At 37.8% G+C, this 20,142-nt stretch overlaps 2 protein-coding genes across 5 annotated transcripts in view; both read left to right on the forward strand.

Annotated features, from left to right (window-relative positions):
* Nucleotides 1-19,984, forward strand: part of b4galt2 (UDP-Gal:betaGlcNAc beta 1,4- galactosyltransferase, polypeptide 2) — a 239,931-nt gene extending 219,947 nt beyond the window's left edge. The window contains exons 8-9 of one of the 2 annotated variants that reach the window (XR_013974581.1): nt 14,246-14,820; nt 15,191-19,984. Coding sequence is in view for 1 of the 2 variants with exons in the window: in XM_080906855.1 (XP_080762981.1) it covers nt 14,246-14,396 (151 nt within the window). In the remaining variant the exon portion in view is untranslated. Of the gene's footprint in view, nt 1-14,245 lie in introns of both variants that reach the window. The other variant, XM_080906855.1, reaches the window with a different exon arrangement.
* LOC308383917 (uncharacterized protein) lies at nt 1,639-9,594 on the forward strand. Of its 3 annotated transcripts, none has more exons than XM_080862160.1 (6): nt 1,639-3,246; nt 4,149-4,209; nt 4,321-4,369; nt 5,948-7,230; nt 7,434-7,526; nt 8,469-9,594. In XM_080862160.1, exons 4-6 carry the CDS (start codon nt 7,159-7,161, stop codon nt 8,781-8,783), a joined length of 480 nt encoding a protein of 159 aa, XP_080718286.1. In that variant the 5' UTR covers nt 1,639-3,246; nt 4,149-4,209; nt 4,321-4,369; nt 5,948-7,158; the 3' UTR covers nt 8,784-9,594. The 3 variants fall into 3 exon arrangements, with proteins under 3 accessions (XP_080718286.1, XP_080718287.1, XP_080718288.1); XM_080862161.1 differs by lacking the exon at nt 1,639-3,246 and adding an exon at nt 3,855-4,044; XM_080862162.1 differs by lacking the exon at nt 1,639-3,246 and having other exon boundaries at nt 3,855-4,209; nt 4,321-4,365.
* Nucleotides 19,985-20,142: the final 158 nt, after the last annotated feature.

Here is a 20,142-nt window from a genome sequence, read left to right on the forward strand (position 1 = left end):
AATATCTGCCTATTAGTGGGCAAAAACTTCATTTTTACAGCCCTTCTGGACACTCATTATAATGTTCCGGAAATTTTGACTTAAAGGATCTGTTTGAAAAGAAGCAGGATTTGGGCTTAAATAAAGCATGGCAGCTTAGAATAATCAGGAGGCTGTGAAAGGAAAAACCGCCACCTCATGGCAGTATGGGTGAAGGGGAGAGTGTTTTTCTCTGTCCTTTCTCTGCTGTACAGTTTTGCATTTATTTTAATTTACTTTAAAGGGTCTTTTTTCTCTCTGCAGGAAATTCTTAAGTCAATTTAATATGCCAGAACATCTAATGTTTTCTGAAGAGAGCATGAAAAAAGGCAGAAACAAGGAAATAGTTGTTTGGTTACCAGAGTGAACCCTGTTCTCTGAGACACACCAAAGAAAACACAGCAAGCTAACATGTTCACAATAAAAATGCACATTTGCTGTTGTTTAGCAGATTTATCATTTACTTCATCATCTTACTTTAGCATGCATCCGATGATTATTGCTAAACCCAAAGTGGCATTCATAAGAGGGCAAGAGTGCATTTGCAGCTAATCTCTGAACATATTTCAGTCTGGACCAAACTACCAATTAACCAACACTGCCACCTATCACACCACCAAATGCAACTCAAGATGGTAAACCTAAAATCAATCATGTATTTGTACATGAATCACCTATACATAATGATTTGCTTGTATATTCAATTGATGATTCAAGTTGAAGATGATTCCACTCAATTCTTATGGATTTCCATAATCCAAGTAATGTGACTGGCATAACCAGCCTATTGTATGCCTGACATGATGTATTCTCGGAGCTGTGGATGAGCAACCAATGGTTACCAGGGGGTTAGTGAGTGGCCTGTAGGCCTGCATAACTGTGGCTTCAGTAATTGATTTAACAGAAATTGCCAGCAGTCACTCTCAACCAGTCAGGGAATACTTTTTTCCCTAGCAACCACCGGTTGCCAGGCGAGAAGCCAGTCTCTAGTCCTGTATGACTGGAGCCTTAAGTAAAAAGTGTCAATGCATCTGTTTAATTTTTCAGAATTATCTAACAAAACATTAACAGCAACACTGTTGTTAATTTTTGTCATGGAATAAATCTGTAATTGAGGTTTTGCAGACGTGACAATTAACAATGTAACATCAACTTGGCCGAAAAAATGATTATTCCCTGATTGATTGTGTTTGTTTGCTGGAGGTTGACAGCTGGTTGCTGGGAAAATAATTGCCAAAGCCTCCAGGCACACAGACCGACCGTCAAGGACCGTGATTGCTTTGTTTGTTAGCATATAAACTTTTACCTTTTACCATAAATTTCTTAATTTGTCAGTTCTTTAGTCCAAGAGATGATTTGGGGATACTTGTTGATAGCTTTCAAATGATATCACATACCCAAAAATTTGGCAACCAATAAGGTGTCAATGGGAAATATTCAAAAATTGATAGAATATCATAAATAGACTACCTTTAAACCATTTACGTTGCCTTGTTCTGAAGTATATCAAGGAGTTTTTGGTCATTGGCCCCTTATGTGCCGTATATATATTCAGCATGTATATGCAGAACACACACGTGTGTGTGTGTGTGTGTGTGTGTGTGTGTGTGTGTGTGTGTGTGTGTGTGTGTGTGTGTGTAAAGTTTCATTTTAAGGTTGTTCTTGCAGAAGCCTGCCAATTGCACTGATAAACTAAGCTTTTGTTTCCGCTTTTTGTCTTCAGGTGCAGAGTTTCTTCTCTGTTTAGATTCAGATTAATGATTGAGCCTTTTGGGAGAGTTTATCTGGAGTACCTGCGTAATGTCCAGCTTTTACCAAGGGAAGCGTTGTCTTGACTATCTGATGAATGTTTACTATCTCCTCTGCACACATGCATTCACATTAACTTGAACATTCACAGGAGTCCATTCTCTCAGCTTGTCTGAAATGCTGGTTAGGCATAGCAATGAGATGTTGTGCCGATGGATTTAAGAAAGAGGAACATTAATCACAAGCTACAAGTATCAGTTAGAGCACACACCCATACACCATTTGTATCGGGCAAACAGCATTGCAATTGAACCAGATGCACAGCAAGCTCATTCAATATGCCATCCCTTTGTTATCATCCTGGGACATTGCAGCTTCAGAGGGTGTTTGTGTGTATTTGGGTTGATATCTGTATGTGTATGTAACCAATAATAAACCATAACTAATAATTACCTTTAAAGATAAAAATGTAACCTAACATCACTTTAAATTTACAGTTTCATTCATAATACAGAAGAAGTGGGAGGTAGTTCTCATTTGCTAATTTATTACTGAGAGACTAATGATGAGAGGATTGATAAATTCTCACATCTGGGTAGTAAATATTATCTTAGCTTAGTATAGCTAGCTAGAAACAGCTAGCCTACATCTAAAAGAGATAAAGAAAATCCACTTATTGACTTATCTGATGCACACTAATTAATTTATTCTATATGAATGACTTAATTTCATCAAAAAAAACAACATTTAAAAAAACAACAACATTGATCTTTAGCTGGACTGTTAGCAATAGCAGCTAATCTGCTTACAGTCCTGTGAGCTGTTGTAGTTTATTATGTTACGTGACTTGATAGATATCTTTCTAAGCTATGTTTGTATTTGTTATATCTAACATATCTTATCTTAATTTTGATTAGATTAAAAGATAATTATTATATATTGGGTATTATAATGAACTTATAATAAAATACTGCAGTTTAAAAAGCTTTAGTGTTTCTTTCCTATAGACTCAATAAATAAATGAAGGTTAAGTCATTTTCTGATGGTGGACTGATTGTACACAGATCTAAGGGTACTGAAAAAAAAAAACTTAACCTTACCTCGATCTGTAGTTGTTGCTGTGCTGTCAAAAGCTAAGTACACCCTTACTTCTTGCATAGGACTTAAGTGCACTCAAAAAAGTCAACTAAGGCAGTTGTTTGATTAATTCAATAGACATTTGTCTATTTAACATGAACATATTGAGTTTAGGTTTTTAAATCATTATCAGTTGTTGGTTTAACATAAAATAACAAAAAGTTTAATGAACTAGATTTGCATTCTTCAGTTCAATTAAATGTAATTATTTTAAATCAACAACTCTAAAACCGATGCCTAGTGCGCATGCTCAAACTTCCCAAAAGTGAAGAGGCGGGAACGCGGAGAAGTTATGTGTTCAGTGGACTGCCATTTCCCTCTGCGGAATCTTCCACAATACAGGTAAGTAATAAATAACTCAAAATATCTTAGTCAAACGAAGTTGTTTTTATCCATTAATTGTTTAACAATGTTTTTAATTCCAAATGTGTAAGTTGTCATTAGACAGCGGGAGTGGAGCAAATACAGTGAAAATCTGGTATTAGACGGTGCCAATCGGTACCGTCTAATACCTGATTTATAATCCGCTCTGGGTATATTTATACTATTATTAGCATTTCCACTTCATTGTTTTTCTTTTTTTTTTTTTTTACCCGTTTTTGCAGTTAGTCTTATAGTGTTTTTAGCGGTTATTGATATGTTTAATTCAATATTTAACACATTTGCAATTCACTTTCAAAGTAAATGAAGTTAGCTAAAGCTAGTATGGTTGTCTCATTGAACTTCTACCTAGCTCTGTTAGCATTCACTTTGGTTTTAAATGACGGTTATTGCAAGACATGGTCTTTGTTCACTTTTTTTATTATCATTTGCATTTTTTCTTCTTTCTTTCTTTCTCTCTCCTTTTATTTTAAGCATTCGGCCTCTCACAGTAATGCAAGTTAAACTAGCATGTGCGATTTGCTAAATATTAGCTGTGTCCAAATTCAGGGGCTGCATCCTTCGAATTGACTTGATGCTAGTGCATGGGGAAAAGAGCATAAACACGAGGTCAGAGGAAAAGGCAATGGCGGATAGTTATGAAAATTGCCTGTCGGACCTTTACCGCAACTACCAGCATCTTTATTGCATAGTGTGAAACACTGCTATTACATTTGGCAACAGATTGGATATTTATCTGTGAATTTTATATTGCAAGAGGTATTTATATGTATTTGTATTTTTTTTATACATTTGCAACGAAGTAAAAAAAAATCCACTGTGGAATTTTTATAAAATAATTTTTTCTGTTTTCTTTACCATAGTAACACCACAAAGAAAGCTGACCCCTTTTTCTGATTGTTTGTGCCTCCTCTTTAATACATGGTAAGCCTTTTACCATCATATATTTTTTATGATAGTTTTATGATTTAATCAAAGTGAAAAAAAGGTGCCAATAAAACTATCCTTAAAACTGCTTTTCTTTTTTTCTTTCAGTGACTTGTATGTGGCAGTGCAAGCGTTGTTCCATCAGGGAGAGTAGTAGGTACAATTATTGAAACACTGTACAGGGCTCGCAAAATGGCTAGCCCGACGTCCCAGGGCTAGCGATTTTTCCAGTCGGGCTACCAAAATCTATCTCTGCCCTGCCCGTCGGGCTGTCATAAGAAGGAAAAATATATGTCAATGCTTCTGCATTCTTTCGGAAATGTAGCTGGGTAATTATGTCATTGGCATCGGTGAGCCACTGTCAATATGTGACATATTGAAATCGCGTTTGAATTTGCGCTTGTTTTTTGCTTTCACTTTGCAATCGCGCGACCTGTGTATAGAGAGCGACAGCACTGATCTGTGAGTGATGATAATTTGTGCACCAATTCCTCTGACATCGTCTTATCAATCATTAGCTTACTATGCAAACATGACAAGTGAAATCTCCCGCAGCTTAAACATGTGAGAGGTTGATCGCGCAGACAATCGCTGAGTGTTATGTGAGTGCGTGTGTAAAAGCAGCAGGATATTAATTGTAGTTCTGCTTAGCCAAATAAGACAGGTCAGGGTGAAGAAGTGACAGCCAAAGAAAAGCTTACCACAAAACGGAAAAGTTATGACAAATCAGACTATAAGGCAAAAAGAAAGTGCAGCTTTATGGTTTCATGGACAAAAGAATTTCTGTGGCTGCAACATGACGAGCTATATAACCGGGGCTGCACATAAGTGGTCCGCAAGTGCGTATTTGCTGTCAAAATAAAAAACGCGCACAAGATAAGAAGTTGCAACGCGTGTTTGCATACATAAGATTTTCTGGAGGAGGACATATTTGTTTAGAACTCTTAAATATGTCGAAGAAGCTCCTTTAAGCAATTACTTTGGTTTTCCTCCACCTCCAAAGAAATGTCAGAAGGAGTCCGAACCACAAAAGAAGCGCGTATTCTCGCAAAAGTGGTTGCAGGAGGTGAGCTGGCTTCAAACAAATGATGAACACACAGATGTGGTGCAGAATGTGCCGTGAAAATCCCACTCTAGCGGACAAAAACAGTGCCTTTTATATGGATGCAAACGTGCGTTGCAACTTCTTATCTGTTGCACGTCTTTTATTTTGACAGCGAATGCGCACATGCGGACCACTTATGTGCACCCGTGTAAATAACATAATGTTCTGCCGGGTGTGTTGTTGGTTTTCCCTCGATTTCTGAGTCGACAAGCGCCTTTGTTACTGGGACCAGTCATTTTAAGAAAGGCCCCCATTAGAAATGGATTATTGCTCAGTCTGCAATATCTTTCCCAGAACAAACACCAATTGCAAATAATATACTAAAAATAAACCTGAAAAATCTGTTTAGAACAGCATACTGTGTTGCAAAGAGTGAACTACCACTGGTGCAATTTAGCAGTCTTTGCAAACTTCAAAAAGCAAATGGCCTAGATCTTGGTTCCACTTGCCTCTTACTTGTGACTTTAGTGGAAATTTCAAATTCAGTATCTGACACAGACTGATTCATGTCCTACACAGACAGCACTGATGTCTGCATGGTCTTCTAAAAGCAGCTTTAGTCAGCTTAGATGTGAAGTGAGTGAAATATACAGTTGCGTTTTTAATCAATGTATTTGTTCTCTATTGCAGATTGAGAAGGAGTTTCTGCGAATCACCACAAAGCCTCTGCTAGGGCTGCTCAATTAATCGAATTTTAATCACGATTACGATCTGGGCTTTCAACGATCATTAAAAATGACTGAGCCGATTATTAGCCCCTCCCTCATTTATCCGCGACACCTTAAAGGCCGGTCCGTGAAAATATTGTCGGGCATAAACCGTCCGTGGCGCAAAAAAGGTTGGAGACCGCTGATTAAGAGGACCCGAGGGAAGCTCGGAAAGCTAAGCAGAAGTTATTTGGAGAGTGACTGCCGTTGGTTGAAAAGAGAGTTTAAAAAAAAAACTTCAGTGGTGTTGCACACTATTTTATATTATTTTTTTAAAGCCATTGTTAACCCTTTAAAGCCGGTCAGAGCAGCACGCTCCGTTTTGCGTAACTATTTTTAAATCCCTGTAGAACCTGAACCGTGTAAGCTAGCGCAATAATTTGTTTTGCATATGAAACCGGAGGAGTTGTACTTACATCTGATGACATCAGCTTGTCCTCGGTCACGGTTTCGTTCCACATATAGCTTTGCAAAAATTGCATAAAAAGCGCTTGCAGCAACAAAAACATAATATTCCAGAAACACGCTTTGCCGTTCCTATCAGCTGTTCGTAACACTTCCCACAGTGAAATGATGCACATGCTGTTTTCTTTGCAAATTTGCATCATAGGATTGTTTTTTGTTTTTCCTGCAATATATAAAAATTGCTGTATCTCCAAAATAAAACTATGAAGACACTCAAAATAAATTTCCTGTTGTTGTAAACTATTTTTTGCAACTTTATTGTATTTAAAGTTTTGAGGGATAAACCTCTTAAATTTCTCCAAGTAGAAATATATGTAAACAAAACAAAAGCGATTTTCAATTTTTTTTTGTAGTTTATTGCACTTTTTTGCAATTAATGTAGTTACTATGGACTTAATGCATACATATTAGTAAAATATGGGCTATAACAGTTGTATAGCAACTTGAAATGCTCCCACAAATGGCACTACAGCATGTAAAAAAAATAATATAAGCTCTGGTGGACTTGGTTCTATAGTAGGTCTTAAAGGGTTAAATAAATGTCGTCAAATAATCGTGATCTCAATTTCAGTGAAAATAATCGTGATTATCATTTTTGCCATAATCGAGCAGCCCTAGCCTCTGCTATCTACTTTCTTTGCCGAGCTTGACCAATACGCGCCACGCTTAATGGAAATCTTTCTGACCAAAGGAGGGACACGTGGAAAGAAAATAAGAGGTCTCATGCTTGCCATCTCCAAGGTTTGTATTAGGATTGAGTAGACTTTGTCATAGGCAGCAAAAATAACTTTTATTTGGAGATGAAGTTGTCAATTTTGTTTCGGCTTAACAAGTGGTACATGCCAGGTTCTAACCTAAAGAATAATTATGCAAGTTAACTGATTACCCTAGCTTTAAGAAAAACAGACTGGTTTTGGCTCATATTATCTCCTCCTCCTCTCCAGCATGACAACATCCATACCAGACGAGCATGCATCTTGAAGTCTTTGTGCATCCACCTAAACGAAGACTATGAGAAGTTAATAAAGGAGTACTTGGTGAGCCATTGTGACAGCATGTTGTCTGTAACATTCTCATACAAATTGTGACGTTGCCTCAAATGCAAATCATTAAAATTAAAATTTTGAGATTAGCAACAAGACACCTGGTATTGGGGAAAGGATGTCTTGAATACCAAACAGTATTAAGCGTTGCAATAAAGAATTTCTGGAATTTGGTATTGGAAGGAAAGAAATTTATGCCTACTTAAACTTGATACACAAACATACAATGCATTTAACATGCATCAAGACTATATTGCTTTTGAATCTGTACTTGGATTAAAACAAGTCCTGTTGTTTTTTCATTGTTATGGTCATCAGTATTTGTAAATAGAAATGTCTATGAACTTTGAGCTGTTTAGTACTAACACTTCTATACCTGTTTTATTTTAGCAGCTGAGTTAGCCTTTTCTCGAGTCCTGTCCCCCTAAGTTACTCTTGCTACGTCCGACAAACAAATGGTTTCCTCTGCGCACCAATGGGTACCCGAATGTGCGAGCAGACATGCTTCATAATGTTCGGTACATTTACCTGGGAATGGGGCCATACACACTGTTTAATCCATTCACGTTGTTTTTGACTTTGTGAATGGAAAGAACACAACTCCTCCAGACACAATCTCTCGGCGTATCGGTGGGCACACCGCTTCTCCATCTTGCTTGAGGTTAATGTTTGTCAGACACAGTAACGGTTGCTATAATGTGTAATTGGACAATGGCCCTTTCGGGGGAGGGGCCGGTGAGAGGTCAATTATGCCACCTCTTTTGACATGAGAGGTGTATTTTATAATTTATGTATTGGAGTAATTACTAACAACTACTTTAGTGGTGTAATTTTCTGTTTATTACTTTGACTACTTGGATTTTATGAACAGCATAGAAACAGTTGTTTAAACAATCTCTTAAATTTTACTTTGTTGTCTTATACTTTTTCATGTAGGATACGGACAGCGAGGCAAAAAGCTGCATGGAGCAAACTGTGATGGGGGTGTACGTCATCCAGAAGGAGGGTGCTGAACCTGAAGATGACCCAGAGGACGTTGGTGTCGTGATTGAGGGTGTGGAGGCTAACACTGATTTGGGTAACATTGCACAAGCATGTGCTCTGTTGTTTGGACTCATATACCGTTTGAACCTGAGCTACCCACCAGAACTTAAATGCACCTTTGAAGTCCTCCAGAAGATACTTTTAAATCTTGATGGACAAAAGCTGTCTTCAAAGGTACAGTTTCTGAAAAACAAGCTTATGGGGTGAGAGCACTTGAAAATGACTGATAGGTCTTGAATGGTTCATTGGTGCAATGGTGATTTCCAATATATAATGTTAATATTTGAGTTGTTTATATTTTTTTTCTTTCATTTAAAACATTTTTTTTAAGTTTTTGGATTCTCTCTGTTGGGCAATTCACCTTTTATACAGCACTGCAGATGATTTTTGTTTGTCCTTATATAGATGGCTCAAAATGGATCAGAAGTACTGACAGAAGTACTATGTTGTGTTTATGTATCAAGGTCCTGTAAAGTTTAAGACCACTGCCACCTGTTAAGTTCACTGTATTATTGTTTCCATTTTGCTTGCTAGCATGTTTTAAAACACAGCAAAACTATATTGCTAGCTGTGGAGGACTGCAACCAAAATTAAAAAAATAAATACAGAAATATAAAAATTGGTCAAACTAATAATTATTTCAATGAGATACACCAAACAAATATAGATTTTCATCACCTATGGAATTTTTTGTTGTTGTTGTATTGCCCCCAAAATATTTCTAATTATTTTATTTTATTTTTCCAAATTCACACAATTCGATTTTGTCACATGTTTTAACTTGCCAAGTGGGAGATGTATTTTTATCTTTTAGTTTAATTTTTTAAAATGCAGTCGATATATTGAGCAAATTTTGCATCTGTTTTTAGTTGTGGAAGCTTTGGTTCCAACATATTACCTATGTAAATAAGTATTCTAACATTTTACCTTTTGAAGTGGCATAATGCTTGCAGGTGTACAAAAATGGTAAGCTTTTATATTGTCCACTAAATCCAGTTAATAAAGATAATGTTATCATAATCTGATTGTGACTTTTTTTGTAAAGTAGTGGGTTTCTAAATGTGTAACAAATGTAAACAAATCTAATTGAAATAATTTGGTTGAAATGAGTGAAATCATTGCCTTGATTAACAAAGTAGTTGTTGAAACAACAAGATTTAATTCTGTTTTCCTAAACTTTTTAAATTGTGTAGAATGAATTAAAACAAATTTCACTCTACATACTTAAATAAATCACTTCAAATCAATGTAAGTATAGTATGTTGATCCAACGTAATCTGATTACATTAAACCACCAAATGCTAAATGTGTTGGTTTGACATGATCGAAAAGGGTTTATTGTACTTGGTTAAATTGTGTGCAAAAAGGGTGCCATGATTAAATTGTGTTCATCCAACAACAGATTTTTTTGAGTGTGGGTATGTAGCAAGCAGCTGCTACTAATTAAATGCACCTGATTAATTGAAAAACTTTTGGCTTAAATGTTTTGGCAGCTTGCTGGTCTGAAGCATTCAGGTGTGTGTTAACACAATGCCACAATCTTCCCAGAAGTGGATCTCCCAGTAAATTCACCCAAAAGTCAGACCTTGCATTGCTCAAAGAAATTTTTTAAAAGATACATCTCAGTTCATGGCAGTACAATTAGAAATTGACTGAACATGTTTGGCTTATTTGGAAGGCTAGTCAGACCATGCCTGTCTACTAAAGTATTCTAGATTTAAATGTGAGGCTATCTTTCTGAGAGCTAAAGCTTGTCCTAAATTGGGTCAAATCAACAGGACAATGGTCCCAAGGACAGCAACAAATCTACAAATGAACAGAATACAATCAAGATGCTGCAATAACCCAGTCAAAGTCTAGACCTTGACCTGAGTAAAGTGCTGTCATAGAGCTGTCATAGAGCTATGCATACAGCAAATTAAAGAAGCCTACAAACCTCGAAGAACTGAAGCAGCATTGTAAAGAAGAATGGACCAAAAGTCATACAGAATACAATTACTTCAAGATATTCCTGCAAAATGTGGTTCTTAAAAGTTATTGATATACTTTTTACTTTTCGCAGTACTGCATTAGAGTCCTGTAAAACCTTTCTTTCTTAAGAAAGAACCAAATGAGTTACCCAAACTCTTCTTTTAAGATTTTTTTTTTCAAACAAGGTTAAGTGGGCCAACTCAAAATGTGACACTAGAGCAAAATAACCCTGATTAGCTGGCACGACAATCTATTGTTGAGATTCTTAACCAGAAATGTTTTCCTGTGAGACCCTCAGTGGAATTAAAAAGGAGCTTTACTTAGCCCAGTCAGGACGTCTGGAAATCAGGCTAATGAATATGTAACGAGGATGTCTTTGTCTCGCCCTCTAACTCTAGAAAGTAAGTCCAAGAGCTTTGAAAGGATACATAAGGTAACCTACAGGGTGTGCCTGTATGTGTGTGTTTACATGTAGAGCTGGGCGATAGAACGATAACGATATGTATCGCGATATAACTTTTACTCGATAGAGAAATTAAGCTATCGCGATAGACCTCGCAGCTCTTGTCCTCAAAAAAAAAAAAAAGAAAAAAAAAAGGTCAGCCAATCCAAATTAAGTAGCGCAGAGCCGAACCAATCACAGCCGCAGCGTCACGTCGCGTGACTTGTTACGTACAGCACAAGTGCCAAGCCGCACGTGTGTTTGTTTGGGAAGCAGCCAGCGGGTAATGGAGCCAGCTCGTAATGGAGGAAATGAGTGTGCCGACTAGAAAAATCAACCGAGCGTGACCGAAGAGAAAACAGATGATGGTTCCAATGCCGGAGAGATTGTCAAACGGAAGAGCCATAGAAGTTCCGTAGTGTGAAGGTATTTCGGCTATTTCAAGTCTGACAAAAAACAGAGTAGCGTGCACTGTAAATTGTGCCGAAAGCAAGTCTGGAAATACAATAAACTGGTGCATGCGTCACACTGTGCGCCACGTTATTGTTTCAGTGAAATGAATTTCTACAATACTGTTACTGTTAATTCTACTCTCTGCAGTGTTTAAATGCTTACATATACACAAAGTTACTGTCCCTCCACACATACGACTCGGTTCTGCTTCTATGCCCCAGCTTTGTTTACTTTTTCCCACAGAGGCTTCTAGACTTCTGATTGGCCAACATTTCTGCACGGTTAGGAATCTAGCGCCACCTGCTGCTTTGGCATGTTCATAGCAGCGTTTTCCTTCATTTCTGCCTTTATGTGTGGACGGGATTATTTTTTTAAAACGAAAACGGAAAATCTCCGTTTTCAAAAATACCCGTGTACGTGTGGACGTAGCCTCAGTCTCTGACTGGAAGCGCTAATTCGTCATTCGGCTTTTGTCAGACTAAAGTAACTGTTAAAACTGTTTGAAAAGCTCAGCTATACAACAAGGAGAGATTGAGAATTTCCTTTTAGTTCTCAGTTTATTTGATGTTGACAAAAGTTAGTCAGTTTTGTCTGTTCTTCTGTAAAACAAACTAAGATTTATTTTTAGAATTAATATTTTGTTTCTAAGTGGAATTGACAATTTAGTCTGTTTCGTTTGTCCTATTTTGAAACTTAAACGCTTTAGCGGCTGCCTTTTGTGTAGTTTGCAATATTTGCCTTTATTTATCTGAAAAAGTCTCATGTTCCTTAAGTACATCTACCCTGTTGAACTTATTATGGGAAATAAATATTTAAATAAAAACAAGCTGCTGATTATTTCACATTTTACTTGTGAGCAACGGCACATTTAAATCTTACAAATATAGTTATTTGGCTTATATCGTGATAGATATCGTTATCGCCTGAAATGAAAAAAACATATCGTGATATGAAAAAATCTCATATCGCCCAGCTCTATTTACATGTATTAGATATTCTTTATACTGAATGTAGGCAGGGATTGTGTTTAATATTCTTCGTATGATAGAGTCATCCAAAGATTTAGCTTTTCCCCCCTTCATTCGCTTTATTTTTAATATCAGTATATCGCCATCCATCTGTCACACCCAGACATGTTTATCTCATCGCCTATCTGTCCTTCATTTTTCTTCCCTGTCATCCAACCTCTATTTTACCTTAAACACGCTCCCATTCCTCTTCTGCTTCCTTTCTCTTTCTCCTAAATGAATTCCCCCTCCTTCCAGGTAAAAGTGCCGTCTTTTTGTAGAAGTCAGAGAACACGTGATTCTATGTATATGTTACTGTATTGTATATTGTGCAGCAGGAAGATGCTTGACAACGTTTTTTTTACCCAGCTTCCATTCATGCCAATAAAGATTTTTGATTTGATTTGAGAGAGACAGAATGCAGGAAGAGAAGAGAGATCTTTGCTCGTCAGCTCTGACAAGGATCTGTAGACTCACTGGTCCATGTCGGACTGAAGTGTCATCTCCAGTTGCATGTCCAAGCATATCATTAAGAAGACATCTTTTGTTGCAGTCAGTCACGGCTGTCTTTTGAAAGTGAGTGTGGAGTTCTGGGTGTTTGCACACATCAGCTCTTTCTCTGCTCAGAGACCTCAAAAAAAAAAAAAAAAAAAAAAAGGAAGAGATTTTAAGACAAGAGTGTAAACACGCTGGTAGACACTGTGGCCTCATTTCCATTCTGAATGCCTGCAAAAACTCATGCTACTACAAGGGTGACAGCCGTGTTTGTGTTATGAATCTGTTTTAATGCCAAAGGTTGCATCACATGCTGAACTGAGGCTCAGCAGCCGCTCTGTGTAACTGCCTGACACACTGTGTGAATTTTTCCCCCCATCTTTAATACCAAAATCAGAGCGCTTTCTGATGTAACTGCTGAATCACAGCCCATGGAAAAAGATATCCCGGCATAAGACAGACAAACCCAGGTAGATATTATAGATCATCCTGTTCTCTGAGTCCCTGTGCTAGGCCACAGCACCACCTGTTGGTCACGATCAGCTTGGGGAAAAAATCAGATGCTCTATTTTCTTAACTTTTAGGAAACTTTAGCCAGTAGACATCGGGCTCTTTTCATCATATTGGTTAAATGTGCACAGCAGCACATTGCAGATGGAGTTCATGCATGTTTTTGAAAGTTTAATCTTTTCTAATATCTGTTTTTGTTTTGTTTTTATTTGCCTTGAATGCTTTCTGGACTAGTTTATCCCCTGTCTTTAAGTTATTTCCAATCTCTGCAGTGTCCTGTGCACAGAATATGATCTTTTGTGTATATTTGTGCATTGCATATTCCATTAAAAGTGCGCCTGCAAAATAAAGCAGCTGTGCTCTGTGCCGCCGCAACCCGGAATTGGATTAGAGGATGGAAAAAATGACCAAACTTGGCACAACTTTCAGATGCAGTTTTAAGGGTTTGCAAATATACAAAGGTTATATACGGGAAAAAAATTAAGACGGACTTTTGCGAGATCTCGCAAAAGTCCTTAGCAGTGTGTCAGGCATCTGGTTGCTTTTCGTAGAATAAAAAAAACAGTTGACGAGAAGAAACGATTGATTTATATTTTCTCATCCACATTGCAGCATTGCTGTAACTGTAACCGAACTTGGGCTGTAACCTGGTACCTGGTACTTTTTATCTGGTACTCCTGTTTTTGTTTTGTTTTTAACTTACACTGAACTGAATCTAATATTCTTGATTGTCTCCTTCATTTCCTGCTCTCTCCCTGCCCTTCCTTCCCTCTCTTCATTTACTCCATTAGATTCAACAAAATACAGAACACCAAGAACACAATGAAGAAGGACGGCATCAGCTCTCTGACCTACAGACTGGTTCAAGTCAAGAAGTATCCTCTGTACACGAACATCTCCGTGGAGATCGGCAAGCCACCACCTCGGCCCATTAAGGGCTAGAAGAAATGAAAGAGAGAAAGTGGACGATGTGGGGGAGGATGCAACTGGCCTAGCGAGAGGAAGATGTGAAAGAAGAGAACTTAAAGGACGGAAAGAAAACTGAGAGTGTCTCACAGGCATCTGAAAGAATATGAAATTGAAAATAAGAGAGCAAAACTTGTCGCAAGCACATCATAGTGTCTCTTTCTGCCTTGTTTCCACTCTATTCAGCTTGATATTTCTCTCTTTTAGGACTCAGGCTCTTTCCACCAACAACTTCTTGAAGCAGACAGTGGGTGCTATCACACCTGTAACAATCAATGACTGCAGAATGAATAACTTGTGGACCAAAGGTGGATTATCAGTGGCGTCAAACTTAAGTTTTCCTATCAAACTGGAGGGCAACCGATGGCATGTTGACAGCGAGCATTGACAGGAACTGCTGGTGTGTCACGTAACACTTTCTTAAATGTTGACGATGGATTTCTCGTAACGTCTTAAAACTGTCTCCATGAGAAAACACACAGACTGTTTTCATGCATACTTTGAAAATGCAAGAAAGAACTAACTTTGTGCGCATTAACAGCCCCTGGAGTCAAGCTGTAACATTACCACAACGTACTGACATGCAGCGATGAACTGTGTTACTGTGTCTAATGGCTTGCATATCAGAGACATCAGTGTCTCTTGTCCTGTGATGCTAACAGACAATTTGCTTTGGACATTTTCGTCAGGGAATGACTTGTTTGGATCTAATTACTCAATCAAACCCTCTGCTATCAATTAATGAATGTGTATTGTGCCTGCATCTACAGCAGAAGACTCAAATGAGTGCTGGTGACACATGAACATGCTGATGAAACACGTTTGTCAGCCGCTACAGACGACCGGGAACTCTCTTTTTGTTCTCTGTTTTTATACATATATATGAAGTTAAACTCTGGAAGCAGAAGCTGACTTGTTGAGAGTTTTTCAACAACAGTAAATAAACTGAAAGGATGAAAGGGTTTCTCCTGTATGCAGTGTACTGAAACTATCTTTGGAGAGCATTTGAAATCAAATGGAAGAACTGAAGACAGCAGGTCTGATACATACTGACAGCTCAGTTATGATTTTGACCCCCTGCAGCACATAAGGAGATTATACTTCTGGAAACTTCTTTTTTTTCAGTTTATTTTGCTAATATGCACTTTAAAGTCAACATTGAGCTAATACTCCTTTAAAAGATATTGGAAATTTACCATATTTTCTGCATATACAGTATTCCCCAAAGCTCCAGACATCCACTGGTGTTGGTTTTCTTTTAGCTAATGTCACTGTTAACGCTAAATTTGGTTGAAAAGTCAGGGGGTGAAATTTGTTTTGTTTGGGTGTCTTAAAAGTTTTAAATTTGGTCCAAAAGTGAACGTTTTTTACCAAATAGGCTAATATTACTGGGCAACCTGTACAGATATGTGCAAAATTTGTTGGGCAAAGACACAGATTTTGTCATTTGTATACCACCACAGTGGTTTTAAATCACCCAATCCAGATCTGATTGCATTGCAGAGGTTTTGCATTAACCATTTAGGAAATTCAGCCACTTTTATATGCCGTCCCCAATTTTTCAAAGGCTCAAAGTTATTTGGACAATTGGCTGAAAGGCAGTTTCATGGCCAGGTGAGGTCTGTTATCTTGTTTTTTCACAACAAGTGAACCAGACATAATATCTCAAGTTACAGCTCTTCAAAGTAATTTCAAATATGACGCCAAGAGAGATGTAAGTGCAAGTGAGGGAGGCCATTATTAGGTTGAAAAACTAAGATAAACCTATCAGTGACACAGCAAAAACCTTTTCCAAATCAAAAGTCTGGTTCATTCTTAAAAACAATGGATGCACTGACCAGCGCAGCAACACCAAAAGGCCTGAAAGACAAAGAAGACAACTAAAGTGAATGATAACACGGATGTTAAGAAAAACAACTTCTTGTCTAACGAAATCAAGAATGAACTCAAGGAGGTAATGGTATCATTGTCAAAGTCCACAATCATGAGACACCTTCATGAATGGAAATACAGACGTCTTATAACAAGATCTAAGACCCCTAATTACACAAGTGAATTGTGAAGTGTACACACTATGCTCTCTGCTCAGATTCAACCAAAGTGCAAATGGATAATGACCCAAAGCAATCTGAGAAAGCAACCCAAGAGTTTTTCCTTTACAGGCAAAGGAATTAGAGATTCTTCAATGACGAAGTCGGTGACCTTATTTCAGCCCAACAGAGCTTTTCAGTTATTAAATACAAAAACAGAAAGCCCCACAAACAAGCAGCAGTGGAAGGTGGTTGTAGTAAAAGCCGAGCCATCTCAAGGGAGGAAACACTGCATTTGGTGATGTCCTTGGGTTCTCGACTCCAAGCAGTTATCGACTGCAAAGGAGTTTCATGAAAGTATTAAAAAAATCTTTAAAATTACGCTGGTTTGGTTAATAGTTTTTAAAAAATTGATGTAATTCCTAAGCCATTGATTCAAACTTTTTGTTAAACCCCTTGAATTGGAATTTGAAGCTGAAAGTCTGCACTTCAGCCACCTATTGATTAAAACCCACTGCACTGTGCACATAATTGTAAAAAATTATGTCTTTGTCCAACAAATTATGGACCGAACTTCAAGTGTGTATACACATGTAAATGATGTTTTTATTCTCATTGTGTGTTGCATAGTGATGGTATTTGTGTACACCTCTGGAGAGGCTAAACACATTGTTCCAGCATGCTAGAGCAGCACAGTAGGAGCAGGATGAGCGCCGCAGCCTCATAACGAGAAGGTTCCATGTTTGAATCTACAAAACAACAATCGACAAAAAAGGGACATCAATCCATCGATCTGTTCATCAATGGATTGATGTCATCCTGCTGTTCATCCTTTACTTTTTAACCAAATCTTGATGTCGTTCAGACATCTGGCAAAATTGTCTCCCGCCGTCATCCCGCCGTCTTTTGAACAGGTTTTTGCTCGGTGGGATGTCGAAGAAATGAGCTGTCAGTTATGTTTTATGAGAAAAAAGCAGCGTGAATACAAAAGCTGACTCTTGTAAGATTTACAAGCGGCTCCACGGGCAGGACAAGGTGAAATAATTCTCAAGGTCTCTTTTAAGCCTACAATCTAACTTGGTAGTCTTTTTTTTTTTAAGTGTCACAATTCATTAATAGTCCGTTGATACTATAATATTAATATGCCGTTTTATCTCTCTGCTATCTCTCCTGTCAATCGTTTAGCAGGAGACGATCATATCCGGACGGAGGAAATTATAAGGTGCTGGTGGAAATTGTTAATTTTAGGGCAGTAATGAGAAGTTACAGTTTGAGCAGTATGACTGACGTCCCTATTGCTGCTTCAGATTTTATCAACATCAGCTGTCAAGCCTACATGCTAAACGGTTTTATCACGCATTCAGATTTCACAATCGATGGGCTAAATTAATCCTTTTTTTATTTAAAGTTCTGGAACTTTTTGTCTCATGTTTACATCTGTCATTTCTTCCATCACCGCATTGAAGTCTTTGACTGTTTTGTACTTTGATGCTTTGCTTTTCTTCTTCCTCTGTTTTCTTTTCCTGGTCTGTACTGTCAGTGTTGTTATTGTTGACGCCTAAACACCAAACTGATGCCTTTAGAAGTGATGTGTGCTAAGGGGAAGGGAAGGTTATCTTGAATTCTTTCTTTTGGGCAAAGATGACGCGATAGAAATGTGTGTTTTGAGATTGAAAATATTTAAATGTTTGTTTCGGTGCAAAAAATAAAGAAAGCATTTGTAGTATGTTTTCATGAAAGTGGCAGGGGGTTTGCATAAAGTCTTGCGACTGCAATTTGAACCACAGAGAACAATTTGGGGCTTTTATTTTGGTGAAAATCGAGCACCGTTGGCCTCCTCTTTGGTTAGCCTTGAGGCAAAACTGTTCCCATCTGTTTGTCTCTCTGTTATCTTTGCCTCAAGCTTATTGGAAGGTATCAACGCTCTTTTCTGCACACACACACACACCCGAGCACACATGTTCATTCAAACTGTCCAGCCCTCCCCTTTTCTTTTTTTTTTTGCACCATCTCCCTTTTCAATGCCTCTTCTTTTGTACTCTGCCAGTTTAGGTTGTTTGTGGCAATGGCACACTGTTGTGCTTTGTGATGCGCAGCCGTGCCTCACAAGGGTGCTTCGACTTTCAATAGATATTGACAGGGCCTCTCTTTGAGTCTGTGAAGTCCCGGCCACTTACTGTATCTCCATTTTCTTCTTTTTCGGCACACATCCCCATCCTTGTCTCCCTTCTTTTCATGTCCTCTTTGGATGTCGTCATTTTATTTTTCACTTTTCTCTCTGTGCTTTGATCCTATTTTTTTGTTTTTTAAGCAGTAGTCTCCTGGTGAGTTTTTGTGTTGTCAGACTGCACACAGGGGTCAACAACGATCCCTTCTCTAAAGTGTTTACAGCTCACGCAGTGCAATATTACAGATTCATTCACCTCTATATCATGTTCTTCTTTTAAGTCATTGTTGAGGGATGTGGGATGACATTTTAAGGACTAGTTTCAATTCTAATGCAGTCATCATTTTTTTAAAAATTTGTCTTATAAACCTGTTGTGTTATCTAAACATAATCAAAGATTAAAGGCAGATAAAATGATGGCATCACTATTTTCATCATTCTCGCCATATCAAAGGGACAGTGCAGCAATTTAATGTGCTTTGTAAAGTTGTGGCCACTCCGGCCAACATATCCCAGCTGTGCGGTTAGCTTTAAAATAGAAGTTTAAAAATCTTTCATAGAGTTGGTAAGTGCAATTGGACATTTTGGGCAGTCAAGAAAAAAACCCTTTAAAAAGAATTAAAATTACTTCCCTGTTTACCAAAAGATTAATAAAGAATTTGACTCATATTCGCTGGGTTCATTTTGCATGGGCTTAAAATGTTGTTGCATGCTCTGCCCTTAACTGTGGATCAACTATGAGTGGGTTCAACACCTTTTAAGTCACTTTGAACTAGAGTTCAAAACACAGTTCCAGCTGCCTTCTCCTCGATGGCAAAGGCAGCAGGAATTCATGGGCACTGTGGTATTTCAAGTCACACCTAAACAAATAGACTGAACTGTAAAATTTGTGGAGTGTCCCTTTAAATGTAAGATCAATCCTTCTGGGAAGCCTTTATGAGATGAGAAGTTGACAGAAAGTTGAAAAAAGGTATAATTTAAAGCAGGAGAGGGATGGGTGCAGTGCAGTGTGTATAAAATGTGGGTTAAAGATGTAAAAATCAGCAGAAGAAACTTTAGCATAAGTAGTATTTGAAAGAACCACGAGGAGTGCTTGATGTTTCTTGTTGGACTTTTTGACTTTTGAAGCTGTTCCAGCTGTCAGGTAAACCTGGTGGTTCAACTATTCAAAGCGCTTTTTTTCTGATACTTTTTTTGTTCATCTGCTGCCGATGGCAGACGGGACTTTCAGGCCTGTGGGTGTTTTTAAAGATTTCCTGTACCTGTATGTTTTTTTTTCTTTTTGTACATTGAATGTTGAAAATGTTATATCTTATATAGAATGCATTAAATCATATCAAACCTACTTTTTCTATACAATCAATAAATCTGCAGTTAAAAAGATCCTGTGATGATGGTGTGTTTCATGTTTCTTTGAATATTTCCTCTTGATCTCAAACAGTCCAGTTGAACTTCTGCAGACTTTTTTCCTCTTTTCTCTCCTGAGTGCTTCTTCTTCACCCTTCGTAGGTTTTTACACCATTCT

Source organism: Rhamphochromis sp. 'chilingali', assembly GCF_963969265.1.
Source record: "Rhamphochromis sp. 'chilingali' genome assembly, chromosome: 16".
Classification (NCBI taxonomy): Eukaryota; Metazoa; Chordata; class Actinopteri; order Cichliformes; family Cichlidae; genus Rhamphochromis; species Rhamphochromis sp. 'chilingali'.